Source organism: Haliotis rubra, unplaced genomic scaffold, assembly GCF_003918875.1.
Source record: "Haliotis rubra isolate DU_JTF1 unplaced genomic scaffold, ASM391887v1 Scf308, whole genome shotgun sequence".
Classification (NCBI taxonomy): domain Eukaryota; kingdom Metazoa; phylum Mollusca; class Gastropoda; order Lepetellida; family Haliotidae; genus Haliotis; species Haliotis rubra.
In genome coordinates, this window is record NW_025766978.1 from 985,345 (window position 1) to 1,006,838 (window position 21,494).

General features: G+C 41.6%; 1 protein-coding gene across 1 annotated transcript in view; it reads right to left on the bottom strand.

The window, feature by feature from the left end:
* Positions 1-12,025: 12,025 nt before the first annotated feature.
* LOC124282957 (synaptic vesicular amine transporter-like) overlaps positions 12,026-21,494 on the bottom strand; it is a 34,231-nt gene continuing 24,762 nt past the window's right edge. The window contains 10 exon segments of the mRNA XM_046719011.1: positions 12,026-14,246; positions 15,785-15,872; positions 16,774-16,819; positions 16,951-17,070; positions 17,755-17,806; positions 17,808-17,819; positions 18,373-18,424; positions 19,971-20,049; positions 20,386-20,481; positions 21,205-21,306. Of these exon segments, the coding sequence (XP_046574967.1) occupies positions 14,142-14,246; positions 15,785-15,872; positions 16,774-16,819; positions 16,951-17,070; positions 17,755-17,806; positions 17,808-17,819; positions 18,373-18,424; positions 19,971-20,049; positions 20,386-20,481; positions 21,205-21,306 (752 nt within the window). The 3' untranslated portion in view covers positions 12,026-14,141.

Genomic DNA, 21,494 nt, shown 5'->3' on the forward strand with positions numbered 1-21,494 from the left:
GTACATGCATGTCACCTGTATCAAGGTACATGCAGGTCACCTGTATCAAGGTCCATGCAGGTCACCTGTATCAAGGTCCATGCAGGTCACCTGTATCAATGCAGGTCACCTGACAAGCAGGTCACCTGTATCAAGGTCCATGCAGGTCACCTGTATCAAGGTACATGCAGGTCACCTGTATCAAGGTCCATGCAGGTCACCTGTATCAAGGTACAAGCAGGTTACCTCTATCAAGGTCCATGCATGTCACCTCTATCAAGGTACATGCAGTCACCTATATCAAGGTACATGCAGGTCACCGGCATCAAGGTACATGCAGGTACATGTAATACTGACTGAAATCAAGGTACATGCTGACTGAAAAGGGTTTATACGGTTAGATGTGTTTCTGAGGATACACAGTTGACTTGCGGGGGAGTGACGTCCCTTGTTCGTGTCAGAATCACACGAACACTAAAATAACCAGCATATTCACTCGGATAGAGTACATATTCATGTTTATGGCCGACTGGTTTCTGCTACTCGTCCGGGCCCCTGTTCCTCAAAGCGACCGTAGCGCTACGACAGTCGTAAGTCTATGGGAGTTACGATCATCTTGGGAGTTACGATCATTTTGGGATGCGTTTGCGCGCAGTACACAACAACCACGACATGATTAACGGGATTCCATCATAGGAATTGTCTTGTATGTACCTGTATGTACCCTGTATGTGGCCGGTTTGTACCTTGACATATGGGACCCGCATGTACCTTGATATATGTGATTTGTACGTACCCTTGATGTATTTAAACTGTATGAACCTTGATACATGTGATCTGGATGTACCCTTGCTGTATTTAAACTGTATGAACCCTGATATATACTACCCATCAAAAGTTTAGACTCATCTGAAGTACTCACTATATGTTGTTTTGATGGGTAGTATTATCTGTATGTATCTGTATTCAAACTGTATGAACCTTGCTGTATCCAAACTGTATGTACCTTGATCTATGGATCTGTGTGTACCCTTGCTGTATTCAAACTGTACCTTGATCTATGATGTCTGTATGTACACTTGATGTATTAACTGTTACAATGTATCTTGATGTACGGCTTTTGATTGGATATGATAAAGTATTTAGGCGAACAATTAACAGTAAATATTTTTATTGCAACAGATCACATGGACGACAAAAACAAATATACAATAATACAACTTGTACTGATGGAAGAGCCAGTGTAGACTGAAAGTAAATATATCCATGTACCGGGAAATATACACTCCAAACAAAATAATCTTTAACACACGAGTCCCACGTTTAGGAGACAAATATATGAACTTGTGTATGAATTTCCTTGACTATGTAGGTATTCGTATCCTTATGTACGATGCTCATGACTTAAATCACTGGGTTGTCGACTCGAATACAAACTGCCGTCATAAAGCTGCTATAATGGCGAGCGCAGTTTTAAACAATAAACAAACAAACACTACGAATAACAAAAACATTAGTTACTCTTGTTGAGGGACGTTTGATGGCGGGACAAAATTCCATTTCAGTTTAGCCGACCACATCTGCAATTGAAACGAGACATATTCATCAATTGTTCGAAGCATTAATCACAGATACGAGGTTTGTGTCTTTTGTGGAGGATTTCAATATATAGATGTGTCGTTATTGTCATTACTGACCATGGTTTACTCGCTAATATGTCACTACATAACTGAACGTAGTGCGCTCTGTCTTACAACAGATAAACCATCCAATGCCATTTTCTTGGCGTTTCCTTCCCACTGTTAAACAGTTATCAGAATGACAGTAGTGGTATGGCTAACAGCGAGGGATGGTCCCCAAGGATATCTACATGGTTGTGTGAATTATGGAATCACCTTGGCAACAGGTGTCGACGCTCACAGTATCAACCACAGGTTTTGTAAACTCACTACCACACACGAGTTTACTTCGTAGTTTGACCAACTAAATAGTGTCTCAAATACATTTGACTAAGCCTGAAGAGTTGTTACAGTTTTAGCGCAATGGGTAGCACCTTTACGAACTGAACAACACAAACCCTTAAGAAGCATACTTGAGAATTAGACACGTAAAAAACATCACCCATAACACTTACACTTATCGGATACGTCAAGGCTGGATACGTCGACCCCATCACCATAGTATACTTCGCGGTTGGCGGGAAGAGTCGCCCCACCAATCATGTTTGCTCCTGCCCGTGTTCCACTGACGATGTTGACATCACCGTCAACAGACAACCCGGATGGGAGGGTATAACCCGCTCCACCGACGACGTTGACGTTTCCGTCAATATAACTGGCAGTGGCTGGGACCGTCACCGCTCCACCACTCAAACCAACGCCTCCTCCAACGACGTTAACGTTTCCGTCAATGACATTCGTACCGACTGGGACCGTGACAGGTGCCCCAACCACACTAACGTCACTGCCAAATACGGAACGGCCAACGAGGGGAGGAGACACCATGGGTGTGGGAATATGCACTGGCATAGGAAAAGGCACTGGTATATGGATTGGCATGGGTATATGGATGGGCATCGGTATACGTGGAGGCATCAGGAACGGCATAGGCATTCCCATAGGAAAAGGTCTCGGCAAGAAGTGGAAATGAGACGTTGTCGGCATTGTGAGACAGGAGACGATTACGACGGCAAGGAAGGACTTTGTTCCCATGTTCATACACTTGAATAAAAGAAACATACATTACTACATTAGTACAGATATGATTGAAGTGAACATTGAATAACTTCTCCAAAACTAAGTACAGACGAGCAATGATGTTTAAAGGCACAATTTGTTACTTGTACTGTGTGATATTACATATTCAAACAGTAATCAAACATTCTGAGGCCAATAATGTTGGATTTTAGATCAAGATATTAATGTTGAAACAAGTAAGCACAAAGGTAGATCACCACTCCATCCTGGTTCAAGGATCAAACGTAGATGAAACTGTCCACTTACCCTGGTCAATATTCGCTGTAGAATATGTAGACCCCTGTCTTGTGAGGAGTCACAGATACCCAACTATTTATATAGCCATGGTAAAGAAGGAAATTGTCACTCATAAATAAACCACTGGTCAAAAGATGTATCGTAAGACAAAGTATCACTCAAATGTGTTGTCGTGTAGGAAGAATAGTAAAATGGATTGGTTTGGTACAACGTACACGGGTTGTCCCCATGACTAATGGTCCTTCAAGGGAAGTGCATGGGGCAGTGTGTGAGGGGGTCAGCGGCTGTATTGACCACAGGACACAACAGCTAATGGGTTTCGTCAAATCTTGACAGCCAGGTGTCTTGGACAAACAACTGTCAAGTATCGGGGTTACATGCGCCCGTTCACTGAGAACCGGTCCGGACTTGGTGAAGAGACGTAAAATGTAAGCAGGTCACCGGCATATAGCAAGTCTCTAGCCTAAAATTCACGAGAGAACTTCATGAAATATATAAATTTTGATAATACGGCACTGATGGTTTCATTGTTTTGCTATTTCGTCTTGTTGTTTGTCATGATCAGACATATTCACAGATTGCTATAAAGAATCCCCTTCACGATCCAAGGGAGGTTACTCGTGAGGATCATCAGACAAAGGTTTCAGCAGATGAGTGAAGTGCCATCACACCTTGCCCTTTTGGTATATTTAATTCAAGTAATGAAATATCTTTATTCAGCTATGCAGTGTGCTATATGTTAATGTATCCCCCTACAATATTTCTAGAGGAAATAAAACCTCATCCCGAATGAGGTTGTTCACCTGAATAATGCAAAATCGACTACCTGCATCATTGACAGTGATCCATTCCCCTCGTCGTTTATTTGTGAAATAGATGATTCAGTTTCCACAGTGTGTGTTGAAGACTGGCAAAATCCATATCCGTAAAAACTGTCGTCCGAATGTACGATTCCGTTTATATCGTGGGCATGTTTTTCAATCGCCATGAAATAGGGACGATGCTAGATTTTCACTAAACGGTGAGCATATCCTGCGCCACTGGGTTGGTTCATCCGTTATAAACAGCAGTAAAAGGCAAGGCAATTTGTTCACGTGAAAACCACACCTGAGAACGAGCGGTACAAATAAAATCAAGGAATTGCGCTGTACATCATGATGGGAAATGAACGACGTCACGGAGATGGTTAATTAGAACATAACATAACATAAGTTCAAGTTTTGTACATTTCTTTTAAATATGAGACTTTCGTAGTATTCCATCGGGATATTTCACAGCAGACAACATATTTGTGTCAAACGCTTTAATCCAAAACTATTTATCTAAACCGATACCGTTTTACTGAAGCCTTTATTGATTTTAAGAAAGTGTACGATTTAGTGACTACAACTCTACACTCAAATGATATTACTCTATAATATATTCAGGCAAGACATTACAAGCACAAAGGCTCTGTATGCGACATTGCATAATGTAAACATAATATTGAAAATTTAGTGAAATGTGCACGTGGCGTAAGGCAAGGCTATGTCCTTATCCACTCATATTTTCTATATACATTAATGAAAAAGCTAGGGGAGTTGTTAGGACTACACAATGATTTTTCTCAGTAAAGTACAGATTCTAGTACTTTTGTTGGGTTGAGTCCCATCCGGGATTCGAACCCACATCCTCAGAGTCAGGCACCTAATCGCCAGTACACAAAGTCAGCCGCCTAACCCGCTCAGCCACCGCGACTAATCCCGGATGAGGACTCAACCAATCAACTAAGCCGCCGTTACAACCAAGTACTAGGATCCGTACTTTACTAAGAAAGTGTTATCCCAAATATAACATATGTTACATATCAGGGGATTGTTTGTGATTCATAAACACGAGCTCAGCCAAGGGAGGAAACACGAGCTCAGTCATCATATCTCTCAGTGTCAATCACTTGATTGTCTGGATCCAGACGCGATCTTTTGCAGACGGAATGTAATACTGCTGAATGCGGCGTCAAACAAACACTTCCTCATCATACTGTCAAAATTGTACAATCGACTCTGCCTTTAGGAAGCTGAGCAGTTTTTTACACAGATGAGGACAGAGATGAACACCGTAATATTCGTCTACATGCAATTGTTGATGATGCATTCTTGATAATATTTTGTAGGATTTCTGATATCCTGTATTTGGACTTCAGATGTAATTGGACACTTTCTAATCATATTGTTACTAATGGAAACTATCTATAAAACTTTATCTCAAAACCGGACCGTTGGAGCCTTGGAAAAACATAAACGTGTTTATGTCAATATTCAAACATATAATTTGTTACAACGTACTGCAAACCTGGCGCAGCAATGTCACCAAACCATACAACTCGTGTCCATAAACACAACTCATCCACTTTCTAAATTTAAACTTATTTAAATGTTTCTTTGTTCATCTGAGATTTTCACCCTACACTATGAAGAGTTACTGTGTTCAGTCTGTCTCTGTGAAGAAAATATCTCATTTTCCAGATGTGATGCATTTGTATGTCTTTCAACAAAAATAAATGGGTTTCTTCAGAAATATAAAATTCTGCTTAACAGTCCTTCACAGACTAGGTATTAATTTGCTATCAACTCTACAGATGCGAGGGAAATCGTTCATATACAGGATTACATCGGCTTCTTTGGTGTAACGGCCGCCATGACACAAGCAGGACAAGATGGCCAAGTACAAAACGTCACGTCCATTGGAGCAAACCTGTCATGGAAATCTGACTGTTAGAGTGGACATCACTGGAACAGGATTCAAAACAGTAAGGACGGATATCGGATTTGGATTCAGCTAGAATCTAGCAGCCAGTTCGTGAAGTGGATTAATCAACGTTCAGATTATGCACAGTGATTCTGAGGATCATTCACAAAAGTGATATAAACTTTTGGTTTCATGTACCCTGTCATGACATTTGGTCATCCTTAACAGATTTGACAATTATGCATGTGAGGTCTTTTTTAGATTACCGCCATGTTAACAGCACATGAGAATGACAGACAGGTTGGGGACTACCGTGGGACGTGGACAGACGTTCCCTAAACACAAACAAACCTGCCAAACAATCCGATACAAACCAGAATTAGAACCAAGGATCTTAGGTTGCTGGCACACTGAAGGGATGCAACTCTGTACAGTCACTTTGAAGACTGGGTCACCCGCTCTCTGAACCCTTGCCCTAAATACGAGTGATCTGGTCCCATCTTCAGAAATGAGGGGTGCATTAACTCTGTACAGTCACTTTGAAGACTGGGTCACCCGCTCTGTGAACCCTTGTCCTAAATGTGAGTGATCTGGTCCCATCTTCAGAAATGAGGGGTGCATTAACTCTGTACAGTCACTTTGAAGACTGGGTCACCCGCTCTATGAACCCTTGCCCTAAATGTGAGTGATCTGGTCCCATCTTCAGAAATGAGGGGTGCATTAACTCTGTACAGTCACTTTGAAGACTGGGTCACCCGCTCTCTAAACCCTTGCCCTAAATGTCAGTGATCTGATCCCATCTTCAGAAATGAAGGGTGCATTAACTCTGTACAGTCACTTTGAAGACTGGGTCACCCGCTCTCTAAACCCTTGCCCTAAATGTTAGTGATCTGATCCCATCTTCAGAAATGAAGGGTGCCTTAACATCTGAACGTAATTTCTATTTCTGACCTTTAAATGAATTTGTGATGGTGATAAGATGAACAGTTAACTACAAATGATCACTTTGGCGAACCCTCCACTTCAAAGTTATACCAAGAGTGTGAAAGCTTCATCTGTATCTGAAGATATCAGGGATGTCGTAATACCTGTATGTTCCATCAATGTCTGGCATTTGACTGTACTAAGTATTAAAACGAACGAACTATTAACAGCAAATACTTTTATTTCATCTGATCCTCATTTGGATGACGAAAATAAACAAAAACAAACATACAACAATACAACTTGAACTGGTGGAGTCGGTGTAAACTAAAAGCAATATATTCATGTACCGGGAAATCTACACTTCCAACAAAACGAACATCTAAAATATTCTGCCACATCTGTGTCTCAGATGAATGTAGCAGTGTGTCATACAAATTTGTTTTTCGGATTTTCTGGTCCAATGCCATCACTATGAATAACAGCCCTGGGAAGATCCGGGTTACAATGGGTCTTCAGCTCCCAATCCCTGTCCTGAAAGGCTTCACAGGTTGTCAGGCGTGCCGACTTGGTTGATGCAGTCACTGGATGTTTTACAAAGAGACAAACAAACAATCATTATGAATAATCAAAACGGTTCAAGATATTCCAGGCTAAGTGTGGTGTTTGAACTGGCAGGACAAGGATTCTGGTCAAGCTGACCCGCCACTTCTGAAACAGAAACACGAAACATTTTCAGCAATGACATTGACATTGTAAGTGAAGGTTGTCAGTGTTATTGTAGGGAGGATTGTAAATATATATACTTGTTACTTTTACCGTTATCAACCACAAACAACTAGCGATGATAAAGCTACATAGGTGAACACAGAACGATCGCTTAACAACAGATATACATCCAAAGGGAACTTGATTTCCTTGGCACCGTTCATGTTGTTAAACAACTATGAGTCATGCACGATAGTAGCTTTGTGGGTACCAGTCAGATATGGGTACCAGTCAGATAAATCTGTGAATGACGATCCCGACGACATACATCGATGTTCACGGTATCAGCCACGGGTTTTGTCAAAATGTAATTCACTACTACTACACCGTTTTATCAGAATGCGCATTCGGCAATTTCCCATTTATATCATGATGAATAACACCTTGCAATGACACAAAAATGTATGTGCGACGTAAGAATCGTACACGTTGAGACAATCATTCTTAGCAACAGGTTTATACACCACCCATAACACTTACAGTTGTGGAATACGTCAAGGCTGGATACGTCGACCTAATCACCATAGTATACTCCGCGGTTGGCGGGAAGAGTCGCCCCACCAATCATGTTTGCTCCTGCCCGTGTTCCACTGACGATGTTGACGTCACCGTCAACAGACAACCCGGATGGGAGGGTATAACCCGCTCCACCGACGACGTTGACGTTTCCGTCAATATAACTGGCAGTTGCTGGGACGGTCACCGCTCCACCACTCAAACCAACGCCTCCTCCAACGACGTTAACGTTTCCGTCAATGACATTCGTACCGACTGGGACCGTGACAGGTGCCCCAACCACACTAACATCGGAAAATACGGAACGGCCAACGAGAGGAGGAGACACCATGGGTGTGGGAATATGCACTGGCATAGGAAAAGGCACTGGTATATGGATTGGCATGGGTATATGGATGGGCATCGGTATACGTGGAGGCATCAGGAACGGCATAGGCATTCCCATAGGAAAAGGTCTCGGCAAGAAGTGGAAATGAGACGTTGTCGGCATTGTGAGACAGGAGACGATTACGACGGCAAGGAAGGATTTAGTTGCCATGTTTATATCCTTGTAGAAAAGAAACAAGCAATATTAGTTTAGTATAACTCATCATTGTAGTTGGATTGGAACAACTTCTCAAAGACTACGTGCAGACTAGACGTGACGCTTAAAGGAAGAGCGTACCACTGACATTATGCAGAGTTGCATATTCAAACAGTGAAATGACAGTTTAACAATTTGTGAATTTTAGGTCAAAAGAAGAAAGTGGACTTTGGTCAATGTAAACACATACCGTCACCCAAAACTGGATCAGAGTTCTTAGGTTCTTAAAACTGTACACTTACCTTGGACAATATTCGCTGAAGAATCTAAAGACTTCTGTAGAATCACATCCACCGAGCATTTATATAGCCAAGGAGAAGAAGCACATTGTCACCCATCAATTAACGCCCAGTGAAATCTGTCAGCACACAACGCATCGCTCAGTCTTCTTGTCGTGTACAAAGAACGGCCTGAATAAAATGGATTGGTTTGAAGTTGTCCATATGAATAATGTTCCATCTGGGGGCGTACACGGGGCAGTGTGTGAGGGGGTCAGGGGGACATGGAAGACGTGGTCATAGCTGCAGTATCTCCTGAAACACGGCCACACCATATTACATCTACAGATTGTGACTCCAATTTGTCTTCTTCTTAGACTTGGCACCATCTTGAACTATTTGAGAGTTGATGATGATGTGGTAGAGGTGGTTAATAGGTTTAGTGGCAGCAGCATTAGTGGTGGTAGTAGTAGCAGCAGTAGTAGTGGTGGTAGTAGTAGCAGCAGTAGTAGTAGTAGTGGTGGTAGTAGTAGCAGCAGTAGTAGTGGTGGTGATACCCGTTGGAGTGGGCTGTAAATAATCGAGTCTGGACCAGACAATCCAGTGATCAACAGCATCAGCATCGATCTGCGCAATTGGGAACCGATGACATGTGTCAACCAAGTCAGCGATCCTGACCACCCGATCCCGTTAGTCGCCTCTTACGACAAGCATGGGTTACTGAAGATCAATATTCTAACCCGGACCTTCACGGGTAGTAGCAGGAGGAGGAGGCGGGGGAGGAGTAGTATTTGTTGGCGTCCATGTTGGTGTGGTTCCTGTAGCCTACCCCATCCGTGATCTGGAGACTATCAATCATCAGTATAGTATAGATCGGAATCTGTGCCTTCGAAAGACGACTAACGTTCTTGTCTGTGTAATTGTAGTTATCTCCCTTTGACCACTTAGAAATGAAAACTCAACTTTGTGAATTTCATGGTCTCACAAATAGCTGGGCTGTGCATAAGCAAATAAATTGTATCGCAATATATTGCGATTCAGGTACCCGTATTGCGATACGTATTGCAATATATGGGGAACTTATAATTAAGTGTTTGACAGTGAGTGACACTAATTGTAGATCTACATGCCAATTTTCCTCATTATAGGCCCTTAAAAATATATGGTGTGGCTTTGATAACAGCAATCTCAATCTTAGGTTACATATAGTCATCGATTCTTTGTTCTTTTTTATCAATTTATAGGTTTCCAGTATGCTGTATCGTCCTTGAATAACGAAGGAAACATCTGTTGTGAATGAAAGTCTGTGTTGATTTTAACATAAACCATAAAGATAATGACAAAAACTTCATATGTGTTCTTTACCCAATAGGGGCGGTGGGGTAGCCTAATGGTTAAAGCGTTGGCTCGTCACTCCGAAGACCCGGGTTCGAATCCCCACATGGGCACAATGCGTGAAGCCCATTTCTGGTGTCCCCCGCCGTGATGTTGCTGGAATATTGCTAAAAGCGGCGTAAAACCAAACTCAGTCAGTCAGTCTTTACCCAATATACCCGTTCTCATAAAAAAATATTACAATACGTATCACTGGAAAAGCGCATTGCAGTATACCGGTATACCGGCGAATAGGACAGTGATACTGACAGTGTCCTATGTTCAACATTTATACGTGTGCATGTACGTCAGTGCGCGCGCGCGCGTGCGTGCGTGCGTGCGTGCGTGCGTGTGTGTGTGTGCGTGTGCGTATATGTGTATGTGTAGGGAGGAACAGGTGTGTGATTATTCTACTCCCTACGAAGCCAGGGCATATGTTGCCACTATGTATGACGTCACCCGAAAGTGGTGATGAATGGGTAAGTGATTAGACAAGGTGATACCGGAGGCGGCAACTCACATGTCACTACTACTTGGTGGACAATGTTCAAATAACCTGCCCTGAGTGAAACCCATGTGTATCTTACTCATAAGCATGGATTGGATTAAAAAAGGAATTACAGACAGGAAACAGTATCCCACTACGGCAAACGCACAGGTGCTATCCCCAATTCTACGTTGGGAGCAGTGTTTGCCCCTAACCCTGAAAAGCTGCAGGTTCTAAGGACCCAGAACCATAAAAGACCCGTGAAGATCCGGGGTAGAATAGGTCTTCAGCAACCCATGCTTGCCACAAAAGGCGACTATGCTTGTCGTAAGAAACGACTAACGGGATCAGGTGGTCAGGCTCGCTGACTTGGGTGACACATGTCATCGGTTTCCAATTGCGCAGATCGATGCTCATGCTGTTGATCACTGGATTGTCTGGCCCAGACTCGATTATTTACAGACCGCCGCCATATAGCTGGAATATTGTTGAGTGCGGCGTAAAACTAAACTCACTCACTCACTAAGAACCATAAAAAGTTGTGGGTCCTGATCAGAATGTGTAGGCCCTATATTTTAATGTGGAAATAATACTCTTAGTTATTGGGGATGAAAAAGCTGTCGGCCATAGGACCTGCAGAAAACAAAAAGTTGTGGTCCGAGTGGTTTTCAGTCGGCTTCGGGCCTGAGGATCAACGTTAATTTCGAACGCTGGTTGAAAGTGGGGTGAGGTTGCCACTTGGTTTTCATACCATTCATGATCACAACCAGACGCCAAGCTTCTAGTTACTGGAAACGTTCCCAAAGAAGACGCCAACCGCCGCCATCACCGCCAGAGATGGCTTTGTCATGTAGCACGATCATAAACTTTAGGCTGATGAATAACGATTCACTGTTGACAAGTGCATGGCAAACAACCCAAACAAACCATCTCGAGGGCTGGCATTCAAACCTGAAGAGACACTTGGCCACTGCCGTCAAAATCCATTGCGACACTGCAGGTTGACGGAGGCAGTTGTGACACCATAATCATCCAGTTTGAATCAGGTGGTTTCAGGATGCCAAAGAGGATGAAGATTGGAAACCAACATCAAATTTGTTTTGAAGCATTCGTTACCAACTCTTGTTATTCCGCTACAAGCGGTTCTACGGAATGGGGCGAGTGGTTTCCCATGCTTCGAAAAATGACTCTTCCGTTAAAATGTGGACAGTCAGTTTTCACTGAACTATTATAACCGGAGTATTATACCGAACAAAACCAAACTGTTCTGATCGCCCATTATACCGATACACGTGTGTTGCCGTGTTGGACGTCACTGTTGGTGCGGCATAAAATAATATGTCCTCTCTCACATACACTTACTAATGATAACAATGATGTTGACAAACAGTTTCCATGTTGTCATTGAATCGTGGATATTCTGCAGACAACCGATGAGATGTACAACAACGAGATGTCAGATGTAGAGATTTGCTTTTATTGGAACGTCTGGGCAGCTGCATCAGCTCAGCCTCTACACACTCTCTCTGTACACACAACACTTCAGATGGGTACACTGTACAGGTACACTGTACAGGTGTAATCTACACGGAATATCACATGGAACGCTTGTAAGCACAGGGTTTCATAAACAACGTTATTGCTATAGCACACTGGGATGTCGCCTGTTGGTATATAATACACTGTACAGTCGCTATTCTTAAAGTTCCTCATTACGGGCCTTGTTGTTCCTCTATTCGGCCACGAACATGGATATAAGCGAGACTGCTGTACAAGCTGTATCAGACATCTCGAGATTTTACATATCTTCTCTAAAGGTCTTACTGTGGTGCCTTTGGCCCTGAACGTGAATAGGGCAGTCATTCGGCTAAAATTACTTTATCTGGTATAATTTCAACGATATATTATCCTCACGAGGATTTCTGCATAGCTGTTCCTCAGCCCTGAACATGTGTTACATATAGTGACAGGCTGACAAACACACAGAATACCTGGTATACATACACCGGCTAACTAGATTATTACGATGCATATCCTTGTTTAGGGCGCTGTATTGTTATCAACAAGGACTGTCGTGTAATCAGAGATTTTTGTACCAGGCAATACATAATCTTCTAATTAATATAATACCTTCTGACGTTCCTACCCCGCCCTGAATAAGGATACATAGATTTGTCATGTTATTGTTTGCACATGTACCATATATACTATACATTTCTACATGTCAACAAATACACTGGGCCCCGAACAAGACTATATCACAAGCTCGTCATCCATTTTTAATACAACAGATAACATACTATACTTGTCCTACCTTACCACGGCAATTATCAACACTCGTTATGGGCCGTCTACTGACGCGCTTCGGCCATGATCGAGCCTGCACATATCCGTCTTAAATATCCAGTGTTATTTACAAGAACTAGGGCATTGACAGTCTACAGCTGTCACCAGAGATTAACTGTATTTATTCTGGATAGTCCACTTAAAATTAATAATATCAAACTTAATCTAAAAAAGACCGTTATCAGAACTCAATCGAATCATTACAATCATTATATCTTAGTGACGTGGCACCAATACTGATGATGGTAGAAGAGATATAAGGCTTTTGATTATAAACTTTAATTTATATTTATATTATCTGTAATATTAACATTCTTGAAACAGGTTCCTTGATAAACTGAGTTGTTCCACTCCCATACGACAAAGTAGCAGCAGTTGCAGTTATGTTGGGAAGATAATCGCAGTTAACCTATTTTTGTGGAGTAGTGTAAAATACAGTCCCTATGTTAACGGACACGTGGTATAAGATACAGAAACTTGAACTTCTACAGAAATATAAATATAATTACGTAATCTAAGTTATTTTCATCACATAAACGTAGATATCATTTTCACAAATCTATGTACACGTAATACATCATATAAATACATACGGGTTTATAAACATATATGCGGGTTTCCATGGTAACGTGGCTAACTGCGGGTTTGCTCTAGTCTAAGCATCTACAGGTATTCACAAACACCTAGAAACATGTTGCTATTTGTTTAGTCTACACCGCAATGTACATGAGGACACCAAGATGACGACGGATTAACGAACAATCCTGTTCTAAAGTCAACCCAGTCAACGCCAGTTGCCCTGATCAATGTCCTCGTTCCAATACATTTGGTTAATCAACAATAATTACATTCAAATTCATGCAAGTCCACTCGATGACAATTCACCATCTTCCATAATTTGCAATAAACATAATGCCTGTTCTGGAAAGATATTTTTAACAAAAGATCTCGAAATCGTTTCCTCGAGTATTTTCAACGTTTTTCAGTGACAACATCTGTCGCCCACGCAATGAATTCTATCCACAAACAACCATCCAACTTCCGCAAACTAGTCATAAATATTTTATATTCTCTTCAACCCAACCGATACAATCCCACCCAGCTCCGTGTATCCTTATTAAAGTCACCAACTAACGTCAGTGTTTCAACACTAGTAATCAGTTGGAAGTCCAAGACTTCCTTTTGTTCCCGGAAAAATCTGATCTATTCCGAATGTGTCCCCTCGGTTAATCTTCAAAGTACCCATCTTCTTCGTCCGAGTTGGCGTTGCTTCGTGTGGTCTGGTTGTATGTCACGTACTGCACTGGACATTGGTCATTCATGATCAACGACTGGAAACAGAAAGGGAAATGTTTAACATAGAGAAGTACGGTGTCGGATCTGAGATGGCAGTGTCATCCAATAACAGAAGAGTGGTCAGTAGATGGCTTTAGTGAAGGGACAATGACGGACGGTATCACTGACCACTGGCAAACATCAAAATATTCTAAGTGAGCTCATTAAATTTTCAACACATTTGGTATTCCACTACTTGAATAACAACCACCATCCTTATCATATACTCATGCCAATAATGGTTGTCACCCCCTTCAATTTTTTAATTGGAGATGGGGGTGTAGTGAAGGGGGAGAGGGGTGGTGACAACCATTATTGGCATGAGTATATATAAGACTGTAGCTGGTGGTTATATGCTCAGGGTCATTATGGAGGGGCAAACAGATGAGAGGTATGACGTCACATTTCAAAGTTCCAAGCATTCAGTTCTGTTGTATCTCGATTAATAGGCCCAATAACTCAATACAATACTGACTGTTATTTGTCATGTATTGCACGAGCATGGGCTGAACCATACAGGCGTGAATTTTTGGTAGCCATTTTCCGCCACCTTCAGAAGTGTACTTTTCTTCAATAAATGTTGGCTATTTTCAGATGAAGGTGTCATATTCCTCCTGAGACCTGTTGACCTGTTAATGATATTATCAGTATATATACTCAGATTCTATGACGCATGTGGCAACTGTTCATGTTTAACACCCTTCAGACCTTGGTGAGCTTTCTTTAGCGACGTTGTGTATATATAGCCAGCATTACAAGTTCTGATATTAGTCCTTCCAGCAAATATTGCAATACGAGTGAATACTATTTCATGACGTAGTCATATTATATTGCAACTACTTTACAAAAGCATGTAACAATTACAGCCTGGGCCCGACACTTCAGCGATCGACAGCATGAGCACCGACCTACGACTGCAAGGAATGATGACGCATACATCCACATGAACACCCCACAATGTCCAGCACCCCGCCGATCCTTGTTAAAGTCACTCCCTATGTAGTAGTACTGACACTCATTTTATCCGAATAGTGCAGAAAACGAATTATATCTTCAATAATCGATATATGCATGTCTCCATATATTGATCAATCATTCTGACAAAAAACTGTGGTTGGACTATAGTTATTTTTTCTTTTCATCCCAAAAAAAAAATTATTTTTTCTTTTCATCCCAAATCTTAAGAATTTTGTTTCACGCCTTCATACACGACGCGCTACACCTCGCCCAATGGCTACTTGCCATGAATCAAATACACCTTGACAAATGTGAAAATCAGTTTCAGCTCAGTATGGTCGTCAATTTCACTAAGTTTACCCTCCATGTAAACAGGAAACTGCTACTCTCATCACTTCAAGAAAACTTCGTGTTGCCTTTAGAAAAAAGTACAACTCGATATCTATCAAAGACTCGGTTTTTCAGGAAGTATCGACAACATATCGACAGTTGGACACTGAACGTAATTGCAATTGATAGAGTGATATTTCTAGCTGTGTAGCCTTTCATGTCACGTGACCGTGAGCTGCTCCCTCACCATCTTCTCCTCCCGGCCCTGGGGGTTGCGCAGGAAGTACATGAGGGGGGCGTACAAGATGTTGACGATGGCGATGATCCACAGTAACCTGGCGACATCAACATGAACAACAATTAGATTTTCTCATATGACAGGCAGATTTGTATGAAAGTGTGGATGTTTCAAGGGTATAAATTGTGGGGGCATAAGTGTGTATTTTTTTAAACATAAAACTGAACGTGATAATTGAATTTCTTTTTTGTTATATGACAATGACGTTTGTAAACCATGGCTTGTGGACTTGATCCCGGGCGACAGAACGTATAAACTTGTAAGCAACATTGGACTTCAAATTGCAACCATTAAAAGGCTGAAATATGTCGCGGTAATGCTTACAGGTAGCACATACATGATCATCACCACAAAACAATACTCTTGTTTATTTCGTTTAAACATAAGTGATTATTTGCTTTTGCTAACAGGTTTGTCAGTCAGATTGTTTATATCAACACGCTTCATGTTGAAGATGCAAATATGTGACTATCGCAGATAGACGAGTGTTCAGTGGAGAGAAAGAATTAGTTGGATAAAAGACAAAACGTTAGTGCGTGATGAAAGTTACACGCATTATTGTTTGAAAGCATGATTGTCATCGGATGGTACACTTTTCATTGCCTGATGTACAATCATGAAATATTGGTTGGTGAAACTACAAACATTGTTGCCTGGTAAAAATTGAAAGCATTATTGGTTGAAGTAATGAAAGGATTATTGTTGGATAACTATTGAAGCATTTTGTGTATGGTGAAATATCAACTGATCTAAACATTAGATCGAAGTTGCTCCAATTTAGCAATTTGCGACTATGAACAAGTCATACATGTCAAGGGCATAGATTGCAAGAACATCGAGTAGCTTGTGGTAGACGAGATAGTGTCTTAGGTAGAAAGGGGATTCAATCTTATGACGTCGTAGTTATAGTATATCGGCTGCAACCAAGAAATACATACCACGAGAAACCAATTGTCTGCACAATGGAACCGCTTATGGCTGGACCTGAAATATAGATCATCACAATGAAAAACTGAAACCTGAGTGTTTCTGAGCTATGTAAGCACTGAATTTATCCACAGCGTTAAGTTGGATAACGTTTTTGAATATACAGTCTATTAAGAAACGAAGCATACCTATTGCAAATCCAAGACAGAAGGCGACGTCAGCGATGGCGTAGACACTGCCGTAGACGGAGACGTGACGGAGGTCCACGAGGTATCCCATGTGCGGCATCATCGACGAGTCCACCATACCTGCGAGCAGTGGAACATCATTACACAATCGAGTGAGGTTGGCTGCCGCTTTTAGCAATATTCCAGCAGTATCGCGGCGGGGACACCAGAAATGGGCTTCACACAGTGTATCTATGTGTGGAATCGAACCCGGGTCTTCAGGGTGACGAGCGAACACATTAACCATTAGGCTACCCCTACTCTTGTAGCCTTAATCAAGGAATGTAAGGAAATAAACAAACAACAGCCCGACTGTTAGTGTGGTGATATTTGCATAAGCAACAGCATCTAGTTGTAGTTGTGAACAAAAATTGTTGCTGGTAAATAGTACTTAACGAAAGAACAGCTCCATGCGCGGTACTGGTTATTTACAGAACAGTGTAAACAGTAAACAACCGGTGTTTACATCACGTACTGTCTCCCCTGGTTCTATCGACCGTATCGACACCACGCTTCAATATTCAACCTTATTATCAGAAACTCAAGGTCACCCTTCCCCCGAAGCCACATCCACCCTTGTCACTAGCCGTCCATCATCATTTGTGGCTCCAAACATAATCCGGCTCCTTAACGGAGGGCGTGTGTCTTGTTGAAGTAAAAGCACCCGATCTATCAATCTCATACGCAGAAGAGTTCCTTTCCGGTTTGTTAACGATCCATTTCCGGCTACCAGGTAAAGCTCTTACGCAAGGAATTGATACTTACCAATTGCAAAACCTAGTCCGAAATTCGGCGCTATAAGGTGCCCGATGTTTTTTGGAGAACGGGATCTAAAATAAATAGCACAATATTAAGTGATGGATGGAGGCATGTCGGTGTCTATAATGAGACCAGATGTACAGAGCGTTAAAGGATTTACATTCGGTTTTAGCTGTTGAAATGTGCACGTCTCGTAAAGACCAAATCCTGTGATGAATAACCCAACTAGACGCAGTTGATTAGCTAAAGCACTTTCACATCACACGTCCACCCTGTCGCTTCCACTCCAGGCCAATCCGGCTCGATTTATATACCATAATCATTTTGGAAAATTGTCTAACTTGCTTTACAGTATGGTATACGATACTTCCACATAATTCATTTTATCAAGCGTGTTTGATGGTTTAAGGGCTTGTTTTTGTTTATTATTTTGTTGTTTTTTGTATTTTCAATTAGTGCTGTTTCGTGTTGTCTTGCTGTCTGTTAACGGACTCTTTCTGTCCCCATCAGTCCGGTATTGCCGACAAAGGCTACATTAATGTCAGTAGGACCATTACTGGAAGCCCCTAGTTCTAGTGGTCATAATTGCTGGGCTGACATGTTGTCGTGACGGTGGATACTTACGAAGAAAAGACATACTCCAATAACGAACATTCCGATCATTGCGCTCAGCCACCTGGAACAAGAGTGAGTTGGAGAGTGAGTGAGTGGTTCCTTAAAGGGGACCTCCATTTGAATCAAATGGCATTGTAGCCAGGTTTCATTCAAGTAATTCAACATCATTTATCCCACTGTAAATGACATGGATATTAAACATCATCGGAAACATCTGGGAAACAGATCATTTTGGGTCAAAAAGGCACAATAATAGTGCAATATATACACATACAAATTAGTTAAGCACCATGATTGAATGAGCCCCGATCTTAACCCTTTGAAGCATATCTGGGACATGATTGGTTGTCGTGTGTAACAAAGGGATCCTGCTGTACAGAACCTGGCCCAAGTGGAAGCTGCTTTACACGAGGAATGGCCCAGACTGCCCCATCATGGATCAAGAGGCTGACAGGGTATATGGTATATGGAGGTTATCATTAGCTAATATTTCCGCAAGCTGACATCCTTGAATACTGACAAAACACTATTTTCAGCGACTGTTTACTCACTGTTGTGGAGTGTTCCATGTGCATCACTCGGGATTCTGCTGCTGACATGGTTATCATTAGGAAGCGATCGTACGGAAAATAGCATTAGGAATCGTTCGGGTGAAAAACTTTTTCGAGGTAAAAGTTCAAAAGGTATGTGCGAATGACAACTATCGCGATTTGGTAAGCTGTGTTCTGATTGGTCAATTGAAAAGGTTACCTGACGCGACCTTCCACAAGGTTTTGTTAGACTCAGTATAGCAGGGTAACGAATAATACTGAGCCTAAGTTTACTTAGACTGGAATGTTCGCATTCACCAATAAATTCAACATTAAACATTCCAGGGCCATCCAGACATGGTTTTGTATGAAAATCAGTGGGGTTTTTTTTAAATGAGCAATTATTATCATAAAAACCCACATTGATACCAATCATTTTGTCGTTTTGTATGAGTCAAAGGATCATACGGGTTAGAAAACTCACGCTTTTCCATCGTGGTCACCACGAGAAGAATTATGTACGTGTTGAAAATCTATCATTGCAAAAGGGGTGCTTAATTAAGTTCTTTGTGTATATATATGACCGCAGTACTGAGGCCTGTCCTACAGAAAATACCCGTCACTCACACACAACTTATGTAAAACAATGAGTTAAGAAACACTACAAAAACTATTGTTTTGAAATATAATTCGCACTTTACATAAAACCACATTTTGTTCCATATTCCAAGTTGCACCATGTAATTAAATGACTGCACTACATTTAATACTGTAAAATAATTTTGAATTTTCAGATGTTTTAATAAAGATTCATGGGTTAGTATTGGACAACCGAAAAGCCACTTATGTATTCCATTTAAAACAACCCATGCCATGATATTCTGATTTCCTCAACCAGCTCAATTCATTTATTGTATGTGTTGTTTGTTTTCCTTTGTTTAACGCCGTACACAACAACATCCCATATATATGGCGGCGGCCTGGACAAAACGGTCCGCATTGGTTGCCGAAACCCCATGACCAACTGAGTTCTTAGAGGAACAAATCCATACGAAACCTGTAACTCATTATGCCTACCTCCCCATCTTGTGGGCCAGCGGACCAAATATATTGGTACCAATGAGATAGGACAAGCTTGCTGGTAGGAAGGCCACGCCTGTAACAGAAGATCAGTTGAGAATTATTCTGAAAACTGGAATGAAATGTATATATGCCCAAAGGTATTTTATGGATGGTAACGAATGGATACTTTCTCATTCAAAATCGTAATAAAATCAGTTTCTAAAGAACTGAAAAATACCATAACCCAAGAATTCACGATGTTATTAACTTCATGGAGATCAACTGACTGACCAACATCATAGCAGGGATGCTTGTCGGGAACCTCTAAGACTCTTAGTTTTGGTTGACGGACACCAGCAAAACTCTTTTATCCTTTGAATGTAACATTCTGGAGGTCAACTACAGCACAACTTGGATGTGGTGAGCCTACCTTGTTGCCATTCCTTGGCACCCATGGTCTCGTACATCCAGATGGGCAGGGAGGGTTCCATCATGGCGATGCCCATGTTGGCGAACGTAATGGATCCTGTGATAAAACCATGACTTCATCAGTAATTGGTTGATATTCAATCGACAATAAATAGCAACATGTCGTTAGTCATGTTTCTCGTCATATGGATGCTTTTAAGAATGTATATTAACGCCTTTCATAATTAAAAAATAAACCTATTTCCATTCTGCTTCTACTCATATACATTGTATATAATATCAAGCGTCATTCCAATTGTCATATTAAGTGTACACGCGCACTCGCCACGCCACGCCACGCACGTACCATAAGTTAGCATTGAATACATCTATATCTTTGATAACCATCGGGTTGGTGGTTTCCACAGATGTTGTCGTTATTCAATGTATGTTCCAACTACCATGAACAATGCCGCCCATACTCAGATTTACTTCCTATCGGCCCCAAGGCAGTGGAATCTTAAAGACTAGGAAACCAGATTAACCAACCATACAGATTTGTTTACGTGTTGATGTTCACTGACAGTGTCACAACTGACGTCAGCCCACAGTCACGTCAACAAAGGTATCTACTGTACGTCATCATTGCTGCAGGATACACACCGCCCTTTTAAGTCATGATCTTTATGAACAGGTGATTGACAGGTAATATTCTAGCTCTGTGACTGCGACCAATATACAATCGAGTCAGGACAAGACACTCCAGTGATTCATATTATTAGAATCTACCCACGCCGTCCCGGCATCCTACGACCAGGATATGTTGGTGGGGAGTTCTCACCTGCAGCCAGAAGGATGTAGGGATCCTTGAGGAGGTTCTTGAGAGACGACCCCTCCTGGGACTCCGGCTTGACGCAAGGCTGCAGCACCAGCAGCTGGAGGCCTGTAAGGATGACAGGTTAACACTACACTCAACGAAACACTGACAACACTCAAGATATCATTTTCAGCTGAACTGAACTAGGAATGCCCATCATTTCCATAGGGCAAAATTAATATCCATAGCATGGTTCGCAATATTTTCCGGCACAATGTTGCTGTCTTTAAAAAAACAACCAAGAAACCCAAACT